Source organism: Notothenia rossii, assembly GCF_949606895.1.
Source record: "Notothenia rossii genome assembly, chromosome: 7".
Lineage (NCBI taxonomy): Eukaryota > Metazoa > Chordata > Actinopteri > Perciformes > Nototheniidae > Notothenia > Notothenia rossii.
In genome coordinates, this window is record NC_136905.1 from 11,222,958 (window position 1) to 11,241,391 (window position 18,434).

At 39.2% G+C, this 18,434-nt stretch overlaps 3 protein-coding genes across 3 annotated transcripts in view; all 3 read right to left on the reverse strand.

Annotated features, from left to right (window-relative positions):
* Positions 1-3,982: 3,982 nt before the first annotated feature.
* sh3d21 (SH3 domain containing 21) lies at positions 3,983-14,858 on the reverse strand. Its single transcript, XM_079640098.1, has 17 exons — positions 14,688-14,858; positions 13,996-14,153; positions 13,846-13,903; positions 13,117-13,226; positions 12,555-12,645; positions 12,397-12,458; positions 12,275-12,317; positions 11,625-11,719; positions 11,156-11,257; positions 10,741-10,792; positions 8,248-8,298; positions 8,046-8,163; positions 6,909-7,074; positions 6,074-6,145; positions 5,680-5,876; positions 4,714-4,777; positions 3,983-4,604 (listed from the first exon to the last, which is right to left on the reverse strand). Exons 1-17 carry the CDS (start codon positions 14,689-14,691, stop codon positions 4,572-4,574), a joined length of 1,476 nt encoding a protein of 491 aa, XP_079496224.1. The 5' UTR covers positions 14,692-14,858; the 3' UTR covers positions 3,983-4,571.
* Positions 14,859-16,625: 1,767 nt separating this feature from the next.
* Positions 16,626-18,334, reverse strand: LOC307046781 (thyroid hormone receptor-associated protein 3-like). Its single transcript, XM_079693387.1, has 2 exons — positions 18,169-18,334; positions 16,626-18,056 (listed from the first exon to the last, which is right to left on the reverse strand). The coding sequence occupies exons 1-2, from the start codon at positions 18,244-18,246 to the stop codon at positions 17,817-17,819; spliced, it is 318 nt and encodes a 105-aa protein (XP_079549513.1). The 5' UTR covers positions 18,247-18,334; the 3' UTR covers positions 16,626-17,816.
* A 40-nt stretch (positions 18,335-18,374) lies between these two features.
* Positions 18,375-18,434, reverse strand: part of thrap3a (thyroid hormone receptor associated protein 3a) — a gene marked incomplete at its 3' end in the record, with an annotated part of 6,875 nt that continues 6,815 nt past the window's right edge. The window contains exon 5 of the mRNA XM_079640928.1: positions 18,375-18,397. Within this exon, the coding sequence (XP_079497054.1) occupies positions 18,375-18,397 (23 nt within the window). The remainder of the gene's footprint in view (positions 18,398-18,434) is intronic.

The window sequence follows — 18,434 nt, forward strand, 5'->3', positions numbered from 1 at the left end:
AAGGAAGATATCCTGATAACAGAGAGAATGAGATACCAGGAAAACAAAAAAAACATCTGGATATTTGAGGTTAGCCTGAAAGCTAGTTCAGGAAGACAACAGGGCTGTACCGTAGCATACATCAACCGCACCCGTAGCGTAAAGGCGGGCGATTTAACCTGTCAACACCTGGGACACCTGTTTTCTGCTTTTACTATTGCACCTGACACACTTATCACATAAAGTCCAACCATGTTGCAAGTTACTTCAGGGCGGTTTTATCGATTAAATATTCGGAAATGCGTCGCTCATCCCCCCGTCTTCGTCGGCCATGGCTCCTGTCCGTCCACACACGTCTTGAGTTTTCATGTTGACATTGTGACCGCAGCCTCACCATGGTAAGTGCTGCTTCTTGTACGGTGAAGGATGCCTTGTTATGTTCCTGATGATGTGCTTGACAATATTTTTTTGACACTGGAAATGAGGCTGTACATTGGTCAATCCACCACTTCCATGACTGATATGTCAAGAAATTGGATGGGCTGCCATGCATTTAATGTAATTTACAGACATTCATGTTCCGCAAATGCTTAATCCTACAGATTTTGGTGATCCCCTGACCAACGTGAGGTTGACATGTTTGAGTAAAATCTGCTGAATTGCCATGACATTTGATACAGATAGCCCTTTCAAGAATCCCATATAATACATGTCTTTCTTTTCCACTTGCTTGACTCCCTAACTTTTTATCTAGTGCCACCAGCAGGTCAAATTATTCACTTATCCAGTGAGCATTTTCATCTGAACAGCTCAGACATTCCTGGTTCCCAAATAGATGCATCTTCATAGATGTAATGAACCAATAACTTGTGCTCTGGTTCTAGCAGCAGTTTTGATTTGGAGTGAAATATTTGAACAACCTTTGGGTAGATTGGCAAATAATTTGTGTCAGGCATTAATTAATGGATCCCAGGCATTGAAGATATCAACAATATCTTTGGTAAACCCCTTATTTTGTATTCAGGGCCACCAGCAGGATGAGTGTGAAATGTGTGGACAGGTATTGGTAAATGTAATGGGTATTCATGTTTCCCAAAGCAGCCTGACCTTTTATCAAATTTAAACTTTAGACTAGATTTGCAACCAAATAGCCTACCTGCAAAACTACTGGCATTCCCATCCACCTCAGCTGTACTGTACAGGCATTGTTAGGGTTTGAGCTTGAACAACATTAGCATTTAGCTCAAAGCACTGCTTAATTGTCTCCCTGTTGTCTCTCTGTCGTGTTTGCATGTCTTGGAGTCTGCTGGCTGCTTACATTCGCTCTTATGCTTTTTGTGTTGCTATAATTGAATGTGTATGCTGGGTGGTAATGTCTTCTTTAATGCTGCTGAAATGTGCTGGCTTCCATGTTTTACTCGTACAGTATGCTGTTAATAACTATGCTACATGTGCAGTGTGTTTGCATTGGTCGTAATTGTCAATAACTGATTTTCTTCTGTTGTGGCTGAGTTCATTGTTCCTCTTGGTTGTTTGGCATGTGCATTTGTGATGCTTTGATTCGTTTTATAGGGGCTTAATTGGTTTTGTGGCATGTTTCCTTTTATGATGTTGCCATTGTTTTGCAGTGGTGGTTCTGGCTTGCAAACATATTGCACACAGCTTATTTACACAATGATCCAATTCTATTTTAATGGTTGAGAATGAGAAACACAGCATGGCTTTTATCTTTTTCACATTTTCTTCCCATTTGTCTCAGGTAGATACATTTTTTAAGCTATTTTTATGGGACAACTTTCTTCTACTGTTACATTGCAATGATCTCCTCATTGTACTGATGTGGATCTGCTGCTGCTACTCACTAACATTTAATAGTAAAACCAATTTTCAGATTGTAAACTCCTAGATTGGAGTTGCACCTTTTCATAATTTCCACTCACATACTAGTACAAAGCTCTGTATCTTATGTAGTATTGTGGGTAAAGCATTATCTTCACTCCCAAAACCCTGCTGTTCTGACTTCTAATGGGGTCAGAGCTGAGGAGGACAATACCAACTCTGCATTCACATAATAAATCTGTTTCTTGTGAGTTGGCTGATGGAAATATTGTTTGGCTGCCAATATAGACCAACAGAACATTGCTGAATTGCCCACACTGTGAGTGTTTGTATTCAACATTAGAACAAGTCAATCATTGGTTGTTTGGAGATCTGGAAGTTGTGAAAGTATGAATTCTTGGCATGTCAATAAAGCTATGCAAAAAGGGAAAATATACAAAATAGACAGTGTATGGCATGCATGTGTCCAGATGTATTTCTGCTAGCCAAACCAAAGCCAGAAACATCAGTCTTACGTCCTAACGAGGCTGGTGTAGCTTTGCTTGGAGGAAGCTCTTGGTTTAAGTTGGGGTCAGGCCGAGGACTTCGGCTCGAGTCGTCCTCAAAATACAAATCTTTTTTCAGATGTCGCCCACACTGAACGCTTGGTCTTGGAAAAGCCCCTAATGTGGTCAGTGTTTCAGAAATCAGTGGCGTTGATGGTGTGGACTCTTTGAGGTGGCTCTGTAATTTGTATAAACCTCTTGTGAATGGCGTCTACCCCAAAATAATAGGACCCAAATTATGTTTTACTCGACCCGCCATTGAATATTTTCTATAGAGTATAGTTTCATTTGACAGGATGTAATCATGGCACACGTGTAATTAGAGGCATCCTATCTTAGACTGATGCTGATTATAGTTATGAGACAATACATCAATAAAAACCAGTTATGGCAAGCTGTGAATGGAAACCACAACACGGCGTGGGAAATATCTCCAACAGACCAACAGACTGTGGTTCTTTGGTTGAGTTCAGAAACCAGCCTTTACAGATAGTAACTACTAGAACCACTTCTCTATTAATACAATTGTTATCCTCATGGCCACATTATAAACCTTTGAGTAGCACATACAAATATGATTTCTATTATGATTTGGTTCAATTAAGGCTTTATATATTTTTTTTAAAGTCCGTCTGTGGCAGATTTATTGCCATTTCCCATGAGATCATGTTTCTGTGTGTGTGTCCAGCTCTTTCTTTGACAGAGGCGCACTGTTCTTCGTCAGCTCCTCTTTCTCCATTTCTAATTTTACCTCAGGATTTATTTTTGTATGTGACCTCTGAGCTCCAGAATGTTCTCAACACTCAGTTTCCAGTACTCAGTAATCTCACTTTTCTTACATTCCTCTTATATCACTCTGCACTTAGTCAAATATTTGCATGTGGAGAATTCAGATTTATAGGGTGTAATAGTATAAAGCAGCCTTAGTGTAGGCAGCAGCCATCATCCCTGATGTTTTTGAATTGTTGTGAAATAAGTAAAAGCCTCACTTGTGTGCAATGGCTTTACAAACTGGACATTTAGTTTTTTTTTATCTTGCAAAATGTTCACAATATCAACTGATACTTTTTTCAACCTGCATGTCCAAGAGGGAATGTGCCCTCAATGGCCATTATTCAACGCAGTTTTTAAAAATAGTATGTTCCCATGGAAGTTTCAGAAGCACCCGGTCCCTGATGAGCTCCAGATGTTGTCCAGATGTGATCTACAGTGGGCAACGCTAGTAAGCTTAGACATTAGCACACCACCACCGCCGCCTCCATTTGGAGCAGAAATCAAATCAATACGCCTTATACTCATTAGATGGTTTGGTGTTTAACGCATTCAAGTTATGTTGGGTTTCAAATTATTTCTCATTCATTCTCTCCCACGCTCTCTGCATCCATCGCAATGAGTCGAATGTTCAACGTTTTCATAGTGAGTCAGTTTTTATCAGTGGCACAGGAGGCCTTTTTCACTTAACTGCCAAAATTGAAGCTGACCACAAACTCTGTTACCAGAGTAACCCCTGAAGCATCTCAACATCAATTAACATCAGCCATTTGTTTGAGTCTTAACATGTTTACTGTTCTGAATGAGATATGCTTTTTGTTTTCTAATGAGAGATCACTATTGCCTGGTCACTTTCACCAATCACTGAAAGTTTCAACACTTATTTATATGTATTAGTCACACAGTGCCACCCAGTGGATCAATGCAACATTACATTCTGGTGTCACCTGCACATTTGTTCACAGTTGTACTTCAAGTATTAGCATTCAAGTAACAAAACCCTTTGGATGGCTTGAAATTATATATTTCATCACAATATTTCCTCCTATATACAGCTGCATGTATGATATATTCTGATGTAAATGTTAAAAGTGCAGTTTGTAATAAAAGGGACAGTTGAATCAGAACATTGTAAAACATTAATTGGCAGCCAAGAGTAACCCATTTTACACGTTTGATTTCCAGCATAAAAATATGTAAAAACTTTAATAATACATCATTAAAAATATTTCTCTCCAGTTCAATTCAGGATTAGCTAATCCTATGTCCGACTATATATTTTAATTTACCCATCATACTTTTGTCTGCAGTGGGAGAGCTTGCTTGTGTTCTCCGTTCTCATTTTATGTTAGAAAATTGTTCATTTTGTTTAAACTTGCCGTACACAAGCCTGCATGGCACAGTGTCAGACAGCACAGTCACAGCCTTTTGTTGGGATTAATGCTTCATCCTCAAACTGTGTACTTCATCCTGTATGGAAAAGACAATTAAACGGTAAATAACCACAGCCATGAACCACCACTTCTGTATCATTTCTTATTGTGTGATCCATGCAAAACTCAAAGCAAGCCTCACTGACCTGCAGTGCCATTCGTTTGTCTCTCTCCTCCCTCAGTTCTTCTTTCACTTCCTGCATGTCTCGGCTGATCAAACACAAAATAAAAAATAATGAGTTTGCAGTCATGGGTTTGTCTACAAAGGTCAACATGTACACTACTAGTTAAATCAAAGGCATACAATAATACACATTCATTTAAAATGTTTTTGAAGTGGGGATATATCGGGTCAAATCCACAATTGCCTTGATTCTGATCACTGAAATAAGCACCTCGATCACTAGTGACAAATACATCAATATATGAGCATAAATATCTATCTTTTACAGACATGCTGTTTGGCAAAAATTTAAATACTGCAGATTTTCTTAGGAAATAAAATAGTAAAAAAATAATCTGTAGAATACCAACCTCTGCTGCACCCCATACTTAATTTGTTATGGTAGTTTGACGTTTTTTCTCAAAAACAAATCTTAAACTTCCTTTGATTTTGATAATGCACTGCACCATTTTTTTGATTTTGCAAGAATTTTGATAAATTATGAATTCCTTTATGAATGTTTTTGTAAATCTAAAACTCCTCTGCTTGATATCACATGTTGAGAGATCTGAATATCTTTAAAAGTTCAGGAAATCGAATCAACAACTACAACTGCACATAACTGGCTCTTGTTGAGCAACCGAGCCTCTCTGATGTGTCTAATCAAAGCCAATCAAAGAGACGCAAAAGATCTAACATGGAGTCCATTTTGTTTTCCTGGCAAGTACAGTTTGCATTTCTCTCTTTGGTTTTGATTAGCCACTTCCTGTGGGTGCCAGTGTCTGCAAACAACACCAGAAATTAAAATAAGATTGTATGTTCTGTCCACACATTCTCAGTTAGACAAGTCCTAATGTGATGAAAGATGAGTAAGACTGTTTGATGTTTGCCTTAATATTCTCCAAGGGAACTAAACCAGTTGTTCAGATTTGAAATGATTACTACTCACTCGTGTCGTGTCTCTAGCAGCTCCAGAGACATCCTCAGTTCTTTGATCTCCGCCTGCAGGTCTAACATTGTTGGCTCTTCTTTATGGGTCACTGTTTTGCTTTCCAAAACTTTTTTGGGGAGTGTGGGTCGAACCGGAGGCGGCGTCTTGGACCAATGATCCGGCCTTGCAGGAGATGGCAGGAGGTTTTCTTTACCCTACAATGAATTAAGGTGGCATTGAACAAACCAATGAACTTTTTGGCTTTATTTGATGTTTTTATCTGAATAAAATGTTAAAGGCACAGCGCACAATATCCTTTATACCGAAGCAGAGCTAAATTCAAACTAGCGAGGTTGCATTATTTATATCACATGCGCTGTGTTGTATCAAGAAATGAATCAATGTCACAAACCTTTTGCAAGCCAATTAATCTGTCCGTCTGAAACCTGTTTGGCGTTAATTCTGGTTCTGTTTGGTCAGTAGCCTGAAAAAGACAATTAGCCATACATAAATAACAAACATAGATATACTAATAATGTCTAAAATCTGCCTTTAGCTATTTCATTCTTGATTTATTCCAATTTAACATCTAGATCTGTCTTTTAAACAGCCAAGTACAAACTATTAAACTATTAAAGGATCTTATTGCTGCTAGTGTGCAAGTGCTCTTGAAAACACATCTAAACTATTTAGAGTTAAAGTCTTTAGATGTATATCTCTTCCTGTAGAGATATAAATATATGATTTTCCTTGCAACCATTGTAAGAGACTTCAGAATGTTTTTTTTTTAAACAAAGTTGAGTCTATGAACCGAGTCTTGAAAGCCCTAACATTTACCAATGATGGTTATATTTGGATGGCATTAACTGGTATTGAATTGAAAGTTATTACTGGGAGAAACTTGAAACACCAATACATCGCTGCAATTGGATCGCTGAAAAGCATGCCACCAAAGTAAAAAGCCGCAGTAAGGTACTACTAAATATGTTCAGTTACATTTTAAGAAACAAAAAACATTTTCCTAACAAGAATGCACAAGATACAGAGGGAGTGGCATCACTGCTGCAGCCCTACTCTTGTGTGGCAAAGGTCATTTACAGAAATGGAGGTTAGCATCATCCATGTGGTTTAGCAGAGTGTTGGCGGCTGAGGTTTAGGTTGAGTGTTCATTATGTAACTCTTCACTTGTCTGTTCAAGTGAAAGGTTGTGCTAAATCAATATTTGTCTGTCACTATTGTAGACATACGTGTGCAGCTGTAACCAGGCCTGACGGGGGTCTCCTCTGCGGGGGCTTGGCTCTGTTTGCTGTGGGATGGCAGAGCTTATCAGTCTGCACGTCCACGCCATCAAACTGGTCCGTCTGTTTCTCCTCCGGTTGTTTTGGTGACAAAGGAGCCACGTCGCCATTGGTTCTATTAAAAAAAAGACCACATTTGTACAATATGTAGAAAGATGTCAACCTCTGATTAAAGTTAATAAGGGCAGGGATTCTTTCAAAACATCTCATGACTTCTTTAGTGAAAGTAAAATGGTGCACTGGCTGTAGGAAAAAAACAAAAACGTTGAATGCGGTTTACAGTTTCCTACACTGATGGGTGAAGGTGTGAAGACTTTATCCTGGCACATATTTCACTTTCACAGCACATATGCATGTTTACATGTATATAGACTTTTTGCACTACTTTGTATTTGATTATGTATGTTGCATTTTTGAAGGAGCTCGTGTCAGAAGAATTGCCATTTCTACACTGTAGCTTTGTGCATATGACAATGAAACATTTGAATTATTTTGGCATGTTCCCTAGAGTCACCGCTCAACTTATATAATGTTTATACAATACACAAAATAGAAAAAAATAGAAAAAAAAAGGAAATCGTACAATGGTTAGATGGAAGATAAAGCTTTAACGATTCTTAAAGAAGCTAGAAAGGTTTCCATTCCAAACATATTTGCCTGGTAACACTTTTTTGTTTCTTCTCCATTAGCTGCCCCCTCAAGACAGGGTTGTTTTCTTTTCTTAGTTTTTTGTGTGTGTTTTGCTCAGGAAACAGGAAATGGGCTTCTCTCGTCTGTTTAGGCCCGATCTGACTCATCCCAGAGTTTCCACTGAGCCACTAAAGGTCGGGCATCCTGGCATTATTCTTTAAGGACACCATGGCAACTGGTGGCGACAACGGAAACCTTTAAGATCTAAAGGCTCCGCTCCCGGTGCCAGACCAAAGAGGAGAAAGTGTTCCTGACATTTCCTAAAGGCCTTTTTGCTTTAGAAAGGTTGCTAATGAATCACTTTTCATGTCCTTGAGTTGGAAGCCATTTTCTCTAGTAAGTCTTTAGTGGTTATGCATGGTGGTTAGTCATCAGAGATGTGTTGGCATCACTCACTTGGAGGAGAACTTGTTGGGTTTGTCTTTGATTGGAGGCGGGCTGGGCTTGTTGATGGACGGCAGCTTGACCTTGATCGGAGGATTGCTTCTCAGGTCCTTGACCTCTGGTTTATCATCTGTAAAGCAAATGCACCACATTAATCTACAACAATATTTATCTACAGAGGAGTGTGTCACAATGTTGTCACTGCTGTTTATACCTTTTGTCTTTGTTGGACCACTTTTATCCATCGCTGAGGCCTCTATGTTTACTGAAAGAGTAGTGAATTAACCATTACCACAAAGGTGCATTTGGTATGTTAATCAACACAGCCCTGCTTTGGATGGAATATTAGAAGTATTTCATTTTCTACACAAAATAAAGCAGAGTCTTTTGGATTTAGTACGAAAAATATTGTCATTTGAAGTCTACTGGCCAGCCTAAAAAGGTTAAGCAACAACATTAAAGCTGCTCCTAATCTGCATGGCACCAGGTGTCAAAGTGGGTAACAATATGAATATGGAGCAGGTGTTTACATAAATAAAAAAAAACATGCAGGCTCAGCGTATCTGCAGTCAATAAAAAGTGATGAGTCCTAGCCAGTAGTACAGTATGTGCAAGTCGTGGTTAAATGTGTCCATTCTGCTTGCGTTGACATCACCACTCGTCTCAATATATAGTTGTTTCCATCACTTAGGTGAACTAGAGTATATCCACTAGTAAAAAGCCACTGGCATATTTTATTAGTCAAAGAGAGGTATTTGCCTTTGTTTACCCCCCAGAAAACAATATGATCTAAAGTGGTAGAGAAAAAAATGCGACTGGTCTTTCAACTAAACTGTAATCTCCTTTATGAGCATGGGAAGGCAAAGAGGTGCACATCACTGGAGCAAACCAGGGCACAGCTGTAACCAATAGCTCCGCAGCTCCAGTTCCCAGGGTTCTCAACAAGTTCATCAGGGACAGTGACTCTGCCTCAGCTCATAGAAAAATACCGTCCCTGAGAGACTGTGCCTTGGTGACTCCGAGAATAGATACTTGAATTATGAAGCGTCAGTGAAATAAAGATAATGTGAGAGATTCTGGTTTGCCATGCCAAGTCAAGTCATGTAGAACAACCTGGTTACAGCTCTATTTAATACATATAAGCCCAAATCCAAGTGCTTTAACACATAGCCATAATAAAAAGCACAATACTTTGCAACACGCTTTAGTCTCTTAGATGATTAACGGAGCGAGTAAGAACACAGGAAGCCTACCTTAAATGTTCAAAGCATTGTGCAACAATCCCTCTCAAGCAAACCATCCACTCAGCCTTATCAGCTCAAGTGCTGCTGCTGCTGGGGCTGGTTGTGAAAATCTGTGTACAGAACTCCCCTCCGCCCCCCTTGTTTCCTCCAAGACTCCTGAACTGTGTCACATGACCAGTCTAACCATCCCCCATCTCGCTACAGTCTGAGGCTTCCTGTGAACATCTTGTGAGTGATAATGTGTGGGGAAAAAAAGTGGTGGCATTAAAAATGACGAGACTGTTCCGATATTCAGTTAGTTTAAGGGACATCTTTGAGTATAGCCAAACACTTTGTGTGGTGCTGTTTCACCTACCTGTCTATTTAGAAATGTTTTGATGAGCATGCATTTTACATTTCCAAACTGAGTAAGAAGTTGGAGGTCTACATGAACATTTTTGGTTTCGCTGAAACCAAAATAAATTGCAGAATTTGCAACTTGCACCACAGACAGCACTCCTCAGCTGAAACTTGAAAGGAAGCCACATCCTGCCTGAGAGAGATTTGACTTCTACATGCTACAAGTGTATTCATGTTCTTTGCCAAAATAAAAACAAGTGATTTAATCTATTATGTGTTATTTAGAATTACTAAGATAGTTAACTTAAGTAAGGATAGCAAAACCACCCTGTGAAGATACACGTTTACTAAATTAAAGTAAGATATTATTGGCCTCAAAATATTCTTAACGTATCGAAAGTACAGAATGGCCCATTTCGGAATTATATACATTTTTATTATTGGACGCTGAATACATTGATTTTTCAGCATTACTTTAATTGTTCTGCTTGTTGAGGTGAGGCAAGCTGTAACCACTTAATATACTGCTGGGTAACTTCATCTCTACAATTGTATCATAATAAATCGGTTGATTATATTTTTTGAATTTGCAAAGAAACAGTAATTTAAACTGTTAGATTAAAATAGTTCTGAAAGTGGAATATTTGCCTCTGAATAGTAATGAAGTAGAGGTTTGAAAAAGTACAACATGGACATACTCCAATAGCAGTACTTGGTAAATATACCAAATGGACTAAGTTACTTTCCACCAATGAGTAAATACGAATACATATAAATAGAAGGTGTTTGATCAACTAATGATGTGAATCTCTATTTATATAGAGCGATACTGAAGAGTTTCTGGTTGCTTCAGCAGCACTTTGAAATAACAACATTGATTAGCATTTTTGCTGCTTTCACAGTGTACCACATGCTCAAAGTCACTCTACAAATACTGCTTCCATTTTCTCCATCTGTTAAAACAACAGTCCTTCACGGTCCAGACTGTCAGCCCGCTGCCAGGACAAACATCACTGCAACCAGAAGTCGGAAGAAGAGCTCTTTAACGTATAGCCTGGTTCCCCGATCTAAAGTCAAACGGTGTGTGTGTTCCTGTACGGCGACATAACATGCTGTTCTCTTACCTGGCAGTTCGTTGTTGACGTTGCGTGCGGGCGGTTGGTTTGTGGTCCCAGACTAGAGGAGGAGAAACGGAAAACTTAACAGCTTGGCAAGTACGTCCCCGTGTGAAATAAAGGCATCTCTATTTGACATGCTCTTTTTCCACCAAGGGAATTTTCAGTCAGTAATTCCAAAACAGAGGATGTTAAAGACGAGCCTGACTCACTGGCTGCTAAAGTAACACAAATACCAGCCAGCTGCACATGAAGTGGCATTATGTACTCTGCATTTTGAGCCATTTTGATTAATAAAAAAGTATCACAGATATGAATTACTATAAAGCATGTCCAGGGCTTCATAGTAGCGGTTGTCAAGTCTTGAATTCAGGGAAGGTCCTGTCACAAGGACATTTCTTAGACTGTGGTTTAGTCAACTCACTTGCAGACTGTCCATTGGTGGTATCAGCATGACGAAGTTATCCGGAAAGCAGCCGGATCGTCCGTTTATCTCTCCCTCCCACCAGCCTTCATCTTCTGTTTCCTTCATACAAAGATTAAAGAGTCACGTTCGAAGCCCAAACATCGCAGTCCTCTGGGACGCCACATTATAAGAGGTTACAAAGCGGTCAAGGAAGGCGAAGCTGTCTTATTTGTATTTGCCATCTGAAGTAACTCGGAAGTCTTTTTTTTCCTTCTATGATTACATAAGATTATTGTCACTTAAATATGTGTGTCATGTTGTCCACCATGACACGTGGTTTCCTTGAAAAGGGACACAACTGGTTTAGCTAGATGAACAATTTGACACCGGCAACTACTTGGCAAGAAAAGCAATTGTACCAAAAGGAGTCTGTAAGCATTAGTGGAACTCATGCTAGACAGAGAATAACAATAAAATGTGCCCAAACCTTTCTCAGGATAACAACAGTGTCTCCTTTTTTTAGATCCAGCTCATCCTCTGTCTTTGCCTTGTAGTCAAACATGGCTTGGCAACACTCCACCACTGAGGAGACATTACATTACATTTCATTAAGGCAGACACTTTTATCCAAAGCGACAATAAGTGCATTCAACCAGGAGGGTACGGAGTAACAAGAATCATGTAGGTACATTAGTTTGAACTATGCCAAACCATTCCAAGTGCGAGTACATTAGCTTCAACTAAGCCATAGGGGGAAGAGATGACATGTTACGAACCAGAGTATGAGTTTTAGAGTATGTGACCAACACTATGATGACCAATCTTATCAGCATTGCAACGGTCACATCTCCACTTCAAAGATTAGCCGGGAAGAGGTGTGGAAGAGTGACAAACTGGAAATAAAAGTTTTAGACCTTTGTCCTCCCCTCTGACGTAAGCATTTATAAAGTGATTAATCAAGCCACGAGTATCTATGTTTGACCCCACCCTTAGGTTACCGTAAAAAGTACAGGAATTACACAGCCGGTATAAATAGATCCGTGTTGACGCTTTTTTTAAAATGCTGTTCAAAAATCCCCTTAGTGTTAATTCCATGATTGAGCAAACTAAATAAATGCAGTTAATAAAATGCCTTACCGGTTTTTGCTTTGTTCCTCACACTTGCCCTTTGAGAAATGCCCTTTGTGAGCACAAAAGGGACAATAAGTCAAAAGTTAACACCACATGCATTTCAGAAACAATATTTCTGCTTTACATACCTCCTTGTTGAAGACCGCGTCTGTGAGCTTAGGTCTTGACTTGCCCTCATTGTACTTGCTGTCTGTAAAAATAGTCAACCACTAATGAGTTTCGCTGTCAGAGAATACATCCAGAAAAACATGATTAAAAAGTGAACAAGAGATTTAGCTTTACCCACCTTTCGGGGAAACAAAAATCTCTTTGACAAAATTGGATGGAAATGCTCCCAGTTTGCCATTTTTCACCCCCATCCACCATCCATCTTCAATCTGTCATGTAGATCATATCAATGAGTAACAGAGTACAACAAGAAAGTATGTGAGAAGACAACACTTGCTCAAGCATGTCCACTTTACATTCCAGAGTTATAACCAGTTTGTTTTAAGATAATACTTCAGGGTATGTATGTCCATATCAACTCTTAATACTCTAAAGTCACTCTGTGTTTCTCCTAAGCTGTGATTTCTCTGTGAGACTTGCTTTGTCAGCATGGCAGAGAAACATAAGAGTGTGACTCCCAAATAATCCTTACACCTTATGAAAGACTCTTTATCTAGCCCGTCAAATTGGCTGAACAAACATTTAACCAACGCCCAGATTTACAATGTAGACGCTTGCAGGGAAGTGCACTGCTTCTGATAACTTAATAATAGGCTACCAAAGCTGTTTTGCAGAGCCTCATTGTTAGTTCATGTGAGTTTGAATGTGAGTGTTTGAGCAGCGATAGGAGGGAGTTGTACCTCGCGGAGGATCTCTATCGTCTCCCCAACCACCAGCTGCAGCTCGTCTTCATTCAAGGCGTTGTAGGCAAACGCAACTTCGCATTTCCTCGTCTGTTTCTTCCTCTTTGCTTGAAAGACAAAGAATCACCAGCCACATCAATAGAGACATTTGTAAAGTGTTTCATCTACTGGGAAAGCTGATGGGAAAGCTGACACTCAAAGCTCGATTCTAGGCGGTGTAGACAAGTCTCGACAGGAAAGTGCAAAGACTGCAATCACTCGACACTTCCAACATGCCTAATCCCTCGAAAAGACTCATACAATATAATTAGGATTTGTGCAGAGAGGATGTGGCTGACTTATATTTATAGTGTGCTTGATGCTGCACTGCTTTGCTGAGTCCATTCACCACCAACCACAATTTCAAACACTTGTGAACCATCAATGTTACAATAGGAAAACCAGCCTGATTTGAATAGCACTGTCAAATGTTTTCATTGTTTATTTTGAGTCGACTCAAGTTGCAAGCTGAGATAAGAAGGTTCACACTGCATACAGAACAGTATGTGCAGATTTCTTAACATGATAATTGTTCTAGTTATAATAAATGTAATATATTTATATATGATAGACTGACATAATGTGCCTTTGCAGGGCCAGAAGGCAGAACTACAGGTATTGTACACATTCAAGTTTAAAAAGAACATTTTATTAGTTGCAAATAAGTTTCATTGGACTGCATTTTACTTGTTCTGAGGCTCCGTGGTTCCCTCTTGCTGTCACCCATCAAACATACTGGCACCTCCTGTAATGACAAGGCATTTTGTAAGACATTTGGTTAACTGTAAACACACAGTACAGTACCAGTCAGCTGTAGGCTGTTTAGCGTCAACAGACCTTGGTGAAGTTAGCAGGGAAGATGCCTCTCTTTCCTCTCAGCTCCCCCTCCAGCCATCCCTCCTCGCTGAACTTTGTGACGTTTTTGACCACATCCCCCATCCTCAATGTGATCTCGTCTCCCATGGTGCCCTCGAAGTCGAGCAGCACTAGCACCTCTACAGTGGCGTGGCAAATGGGGCAGAAAATTAGACTCTTTGCACAAAGGCTGGTGTGCTGGCTTCACAACTGATGCGTCCTGACATTTGAAAACCAAGTCTAACATCCCTAAGTAGTGGAGGCTAGACAAGGGAATGGACTTTGAACCAATATAAATGATTGATACCTACTGTATGATTGATCTGTAATCATTTTATTATGTAAAAACATGTTTTCAATGTCAATCAGATGGCTCAAAAATAAACTAATTAAAAGAATCAAAGGTTTTCCTACAAAATAAATTGCAGACACTAATACAGGTATTCAATCCATGCAAATCATACACAGTACCACAACATTAGTACATTTGCATACCAATTTGATACTTCAAATAAAATCACCACCATTTGGAGCAGACAAAAAACAACTCAATATTTTCATTACTTCACATTTTTGTGTTTCACTATCAAATCTCCATTAAACACACAGTTTAGAAGAATAAAAACATCAAGCAACGTCCACCCATGTAAGAATAAATATTAACGCCGACTCACCCATGATCTCGTTTTGTCTTTCTCCCTCGAATTGGAATATGTAATGTCCACAAAAAAGCAAACAAAATCTCGAGTAGAAGGAGAACTGAAAGAGTCAAGTTCCTTCTTCCTACTTGTCAAACATTAACATTGAGCAACTTTTCCTGAGGCTATTCAAGGCAAGTCAACAGCAAGAAGTAGGATGGGTCAATGCAGAGAGAGAGAGAGTGCAATGGAGGGAGAAGGAGGAGAGAGAGAGGGAGGGGGTAAACAGGTAAGACAGGTTTATAGTGAAAGAACAGAGCTCCTCAGAGGCTTAGAATAGAGCATGACAACGTATGTCAGCACAATAATATTACAAGACAAAGTCAGCTTTGACAGGAAGCACAATTAAGCTTAAATGCAGTTCTGTTGTGTTCTTTCGTAGATTTCCATACTGTGTGTTCACTCAACTATTTTTCTATGTGTTAGGACGAGTGTGTGAGTATCTGTAACGTTGTTTTTGTACGCACTTAAAGGAAAAGAGGCTAGACAGTTCTAGAAAGCAGAAGGGTATCCAAGACAGAACTTTACAAACCCTTAGCGGATAAAAGGCATTTTATAAAATGTACTTTAGTAGCTCTCCCTTCCTTTTGCTTAACATGTTGCGTCACTATGCTCAGTCATTACTCAGCACTTTCTCATCTTTCCTGTTGAAAGCTAGTAAGCGAGACTTCTCCGTCTCGTTTTATTCATTGAGGAAAATCTCTTTTTGTCCTGTAAAGGTTTTCTCCTGGTGATACCGAGGGACAGCTCAGCCAAATAAGTAGTAAAAAGGTTTAAAAACTGATAATTTGGGACAAAAGCCCTTACTTCCAAATAAATAAGCATTTAGAGCAAATGTCTAAATTGTGCAAGACATGTATTCACCAATTTGTCTAGGCTTCTTGTAATAAGTCTTATATTTATACTTGGTAACCCAGCAATGTCAGAGGGCAGAACATGTGATTCAGGGTTTTTGAACTTCTGGTTGCATGTGCTTATGTCTGAATAATTTTATTTCGAAACAAAAGATGGCAGTGTCATCGGAGGACTTACAATTGCAAGCTGTGAGGGCTACAAGCCTCACAAACGAACACACATCCTAAAGGATAGATTGAGTGCACGCAATCTTGTTTAAAATATCTATTGTTAATTGTGTTGTGTGTAATCCTAATGTCAATGTCCTACAGCTCACCTTGCTCCTGGCAAAAGGCTGAGCTGATGGAAAACACCTGGTTTTATAGATGTGTCAGCTAATTGGACTACGCCATTCCTCTCAAACCCTGAGGGGTGTTTAAAGAGGCCACTCCATTTAAGCCACCCCTTTTTCGAGCCTCTTCCCCCTGCACACAACAATGGACTGGCCAGTAGTGCTTTAAATTCCTGCAGTGTGGAGATGAGGAGGGAGGCGGGGGTTATGTGAGTTACTCTTGGGCAGAAGAGCTCACAGGATGTCACCCATTTTTGTGTGTTTTGTTTATGCGTTAAATGCTAGATTGTGTCTGTTTATATCTACACCTTTTTCTTTAAACCTAATTGATTTTATTACCCATCTTAAAACTGTACATATATTTGGTAAATAAAATCCTTATTTTTGCACCTCCACCTGCATTCCTGATTTTTGCATACCATGGTCCTTCACACAAGCCATGTAGTTGTTTTCCTGGTCAGCTGATCCAATCATTTGTTTACAATGAGAAACAATTTGGGTGTTGTGACTCAGTTAAATACGGGCTGTTAATAGAAATTTGCAAACAGCAAGTACAGTTGTATTGTTCTCAAGATGTGTATTAACTTGATAGACTTCTTTGTTTGTTTACTATATGTTAAACCTCACTGGTATCAGTTAAAACAGGTGAACCTGTAGCTGCAGACATGCATCAGGCCACTGATTGCTTCATAATCCTAAATTGCTCAAAAAACATATAAAGGCAGACATTAAAGTAATCAGTGTCTCTTTAATTTACAGTCTCCAAGAAGAAAAAACATTATCAACATCTATTTAAAAAAAACAATATTCTCAAAGCAGGTGACACTTAAAACTGTGAGTCCGAATCTGTTGGCCTGAATTGTACAAATGAGACCAGCGGATCCACAGCAAGGCACTAAAATGTAAATGCAATTCAATAATATTGGCAGTTGTCCAAACACAGATGAGCCTTATTCTAGACTTCAAGTCATTTAGTGATGATAACTCTTTTTACTCTGTTTTCTAAACAAATGCACATTTTGAGAATTTTTACCACAATGTTGACACCGTTGGACACAACTTACATAAGTGATTAAATCATCATTGGCTTGTTTCAAAGCTCAAATGAAAAACACATCAGTGTATGTATGGGGGAATTCCTTTACGGAAGTTAAATTCTACGTAGCCAAGTACAATTATGTGTTTGGGAAAAGAGTATAATCACCACCAATATTATACATTGATTAGTGTTATCCACGATGAAACTAATAGCTACTGTAATGTAATTGTTTTGATGTTAAAATGTTTAGTGAGAAACACATAAGCCAGCTAGTTGTGTTGATCTGTTGGGTGTTGAACAAAGAAAGATTGTAGAGCATAACCTTTGACCCTTAACAGTTTGGTCCCGTGTCAGATCAGGGTCTTTGAAGAGTGTTGCATTGACCGAACAATGACGTTCTTATGTTAACATGACCTACAGTGTTTTTATTACTGCAATTTCAATCCAGATAAGACGCAGCTCAAAGCAAGAGCCTGTTTTTCCAGAACGTTTAACATTATTAATCTTGTAACCCACTCACAAAACATTTCTTCAGTTGCACAAGTATAAGGCACACGCAATTTTTTTTTTTTTTTAAATTACTCAAAAATACAAATTTCTTTTTTTTGACGCACAGAACATTTCCACTTAACCGTAAAAAGCTAAAAATATGTAACTTAAAACTACATTTTTATGAGAAACATCAATTCACCCTTTAAACAGTGCATCTACTAGCTATGAGTTCTATCCTTATATGGAAAATTGTTATGTTTAAAGTAAAGTCAGAATCTTACGCTGAAATCAAAGTTTAAAAGAGTCCATTGTGCTATGTAGAATCACAAAGTGAGATTGTTTAAAAGTGAAGAAGAAAATTAAGAATCTCAGCATCCTCCTTCCCTGCTCAAGTCTTCTCCCCTTCCATTCCTCCATCTTTATGGTCCTGTTGTCTCTCCTCTTCCTGAGCGCTGCCTTGCTCCCCGTTGATCTGGAACTTATCATGGGCCCTTTTGGGGCTGTTGGTGTTGGGGCCTCCAGCGGCTTTGCGGATGATAAATCGAGCTCTTCCACGCGAGGCGCTTCCCCGTCCGCGCCCTCGGTTTTCAAACCACTTGCACTCTGCTTCTCGTTCTCTGTCGTCGTGCTGAGAGAAAAAGGATAAAGGGTTGTCATTTCCAAACTTGAATTATAGATTATACAACACCATGTGGTTCATTCAAACAAAGATGGGAGGGCTGAATGGATATCGACCCTACCAAGTAGTATTTTCTGCTCTTGGGAGTGAACTCTGGGTCCCAGTCTTCAGCTTTTGGGTCTACTTCCATGTTTGCCATGGCGTTGCTTTGTGAACTGTTTCCTTGATTATTGCCTCCGTTCCAGCTCCGACCGCGTATTCGGACTTGCTGTGAACAGAGGATAAGGCAAGAAAAATCAGCATTTTAATTCATATCAATTTATGAATTTAAGTCAAATTGTACAGTAGGGCTGTGCGATTATGGCAAAAATCATAATCACGATTATT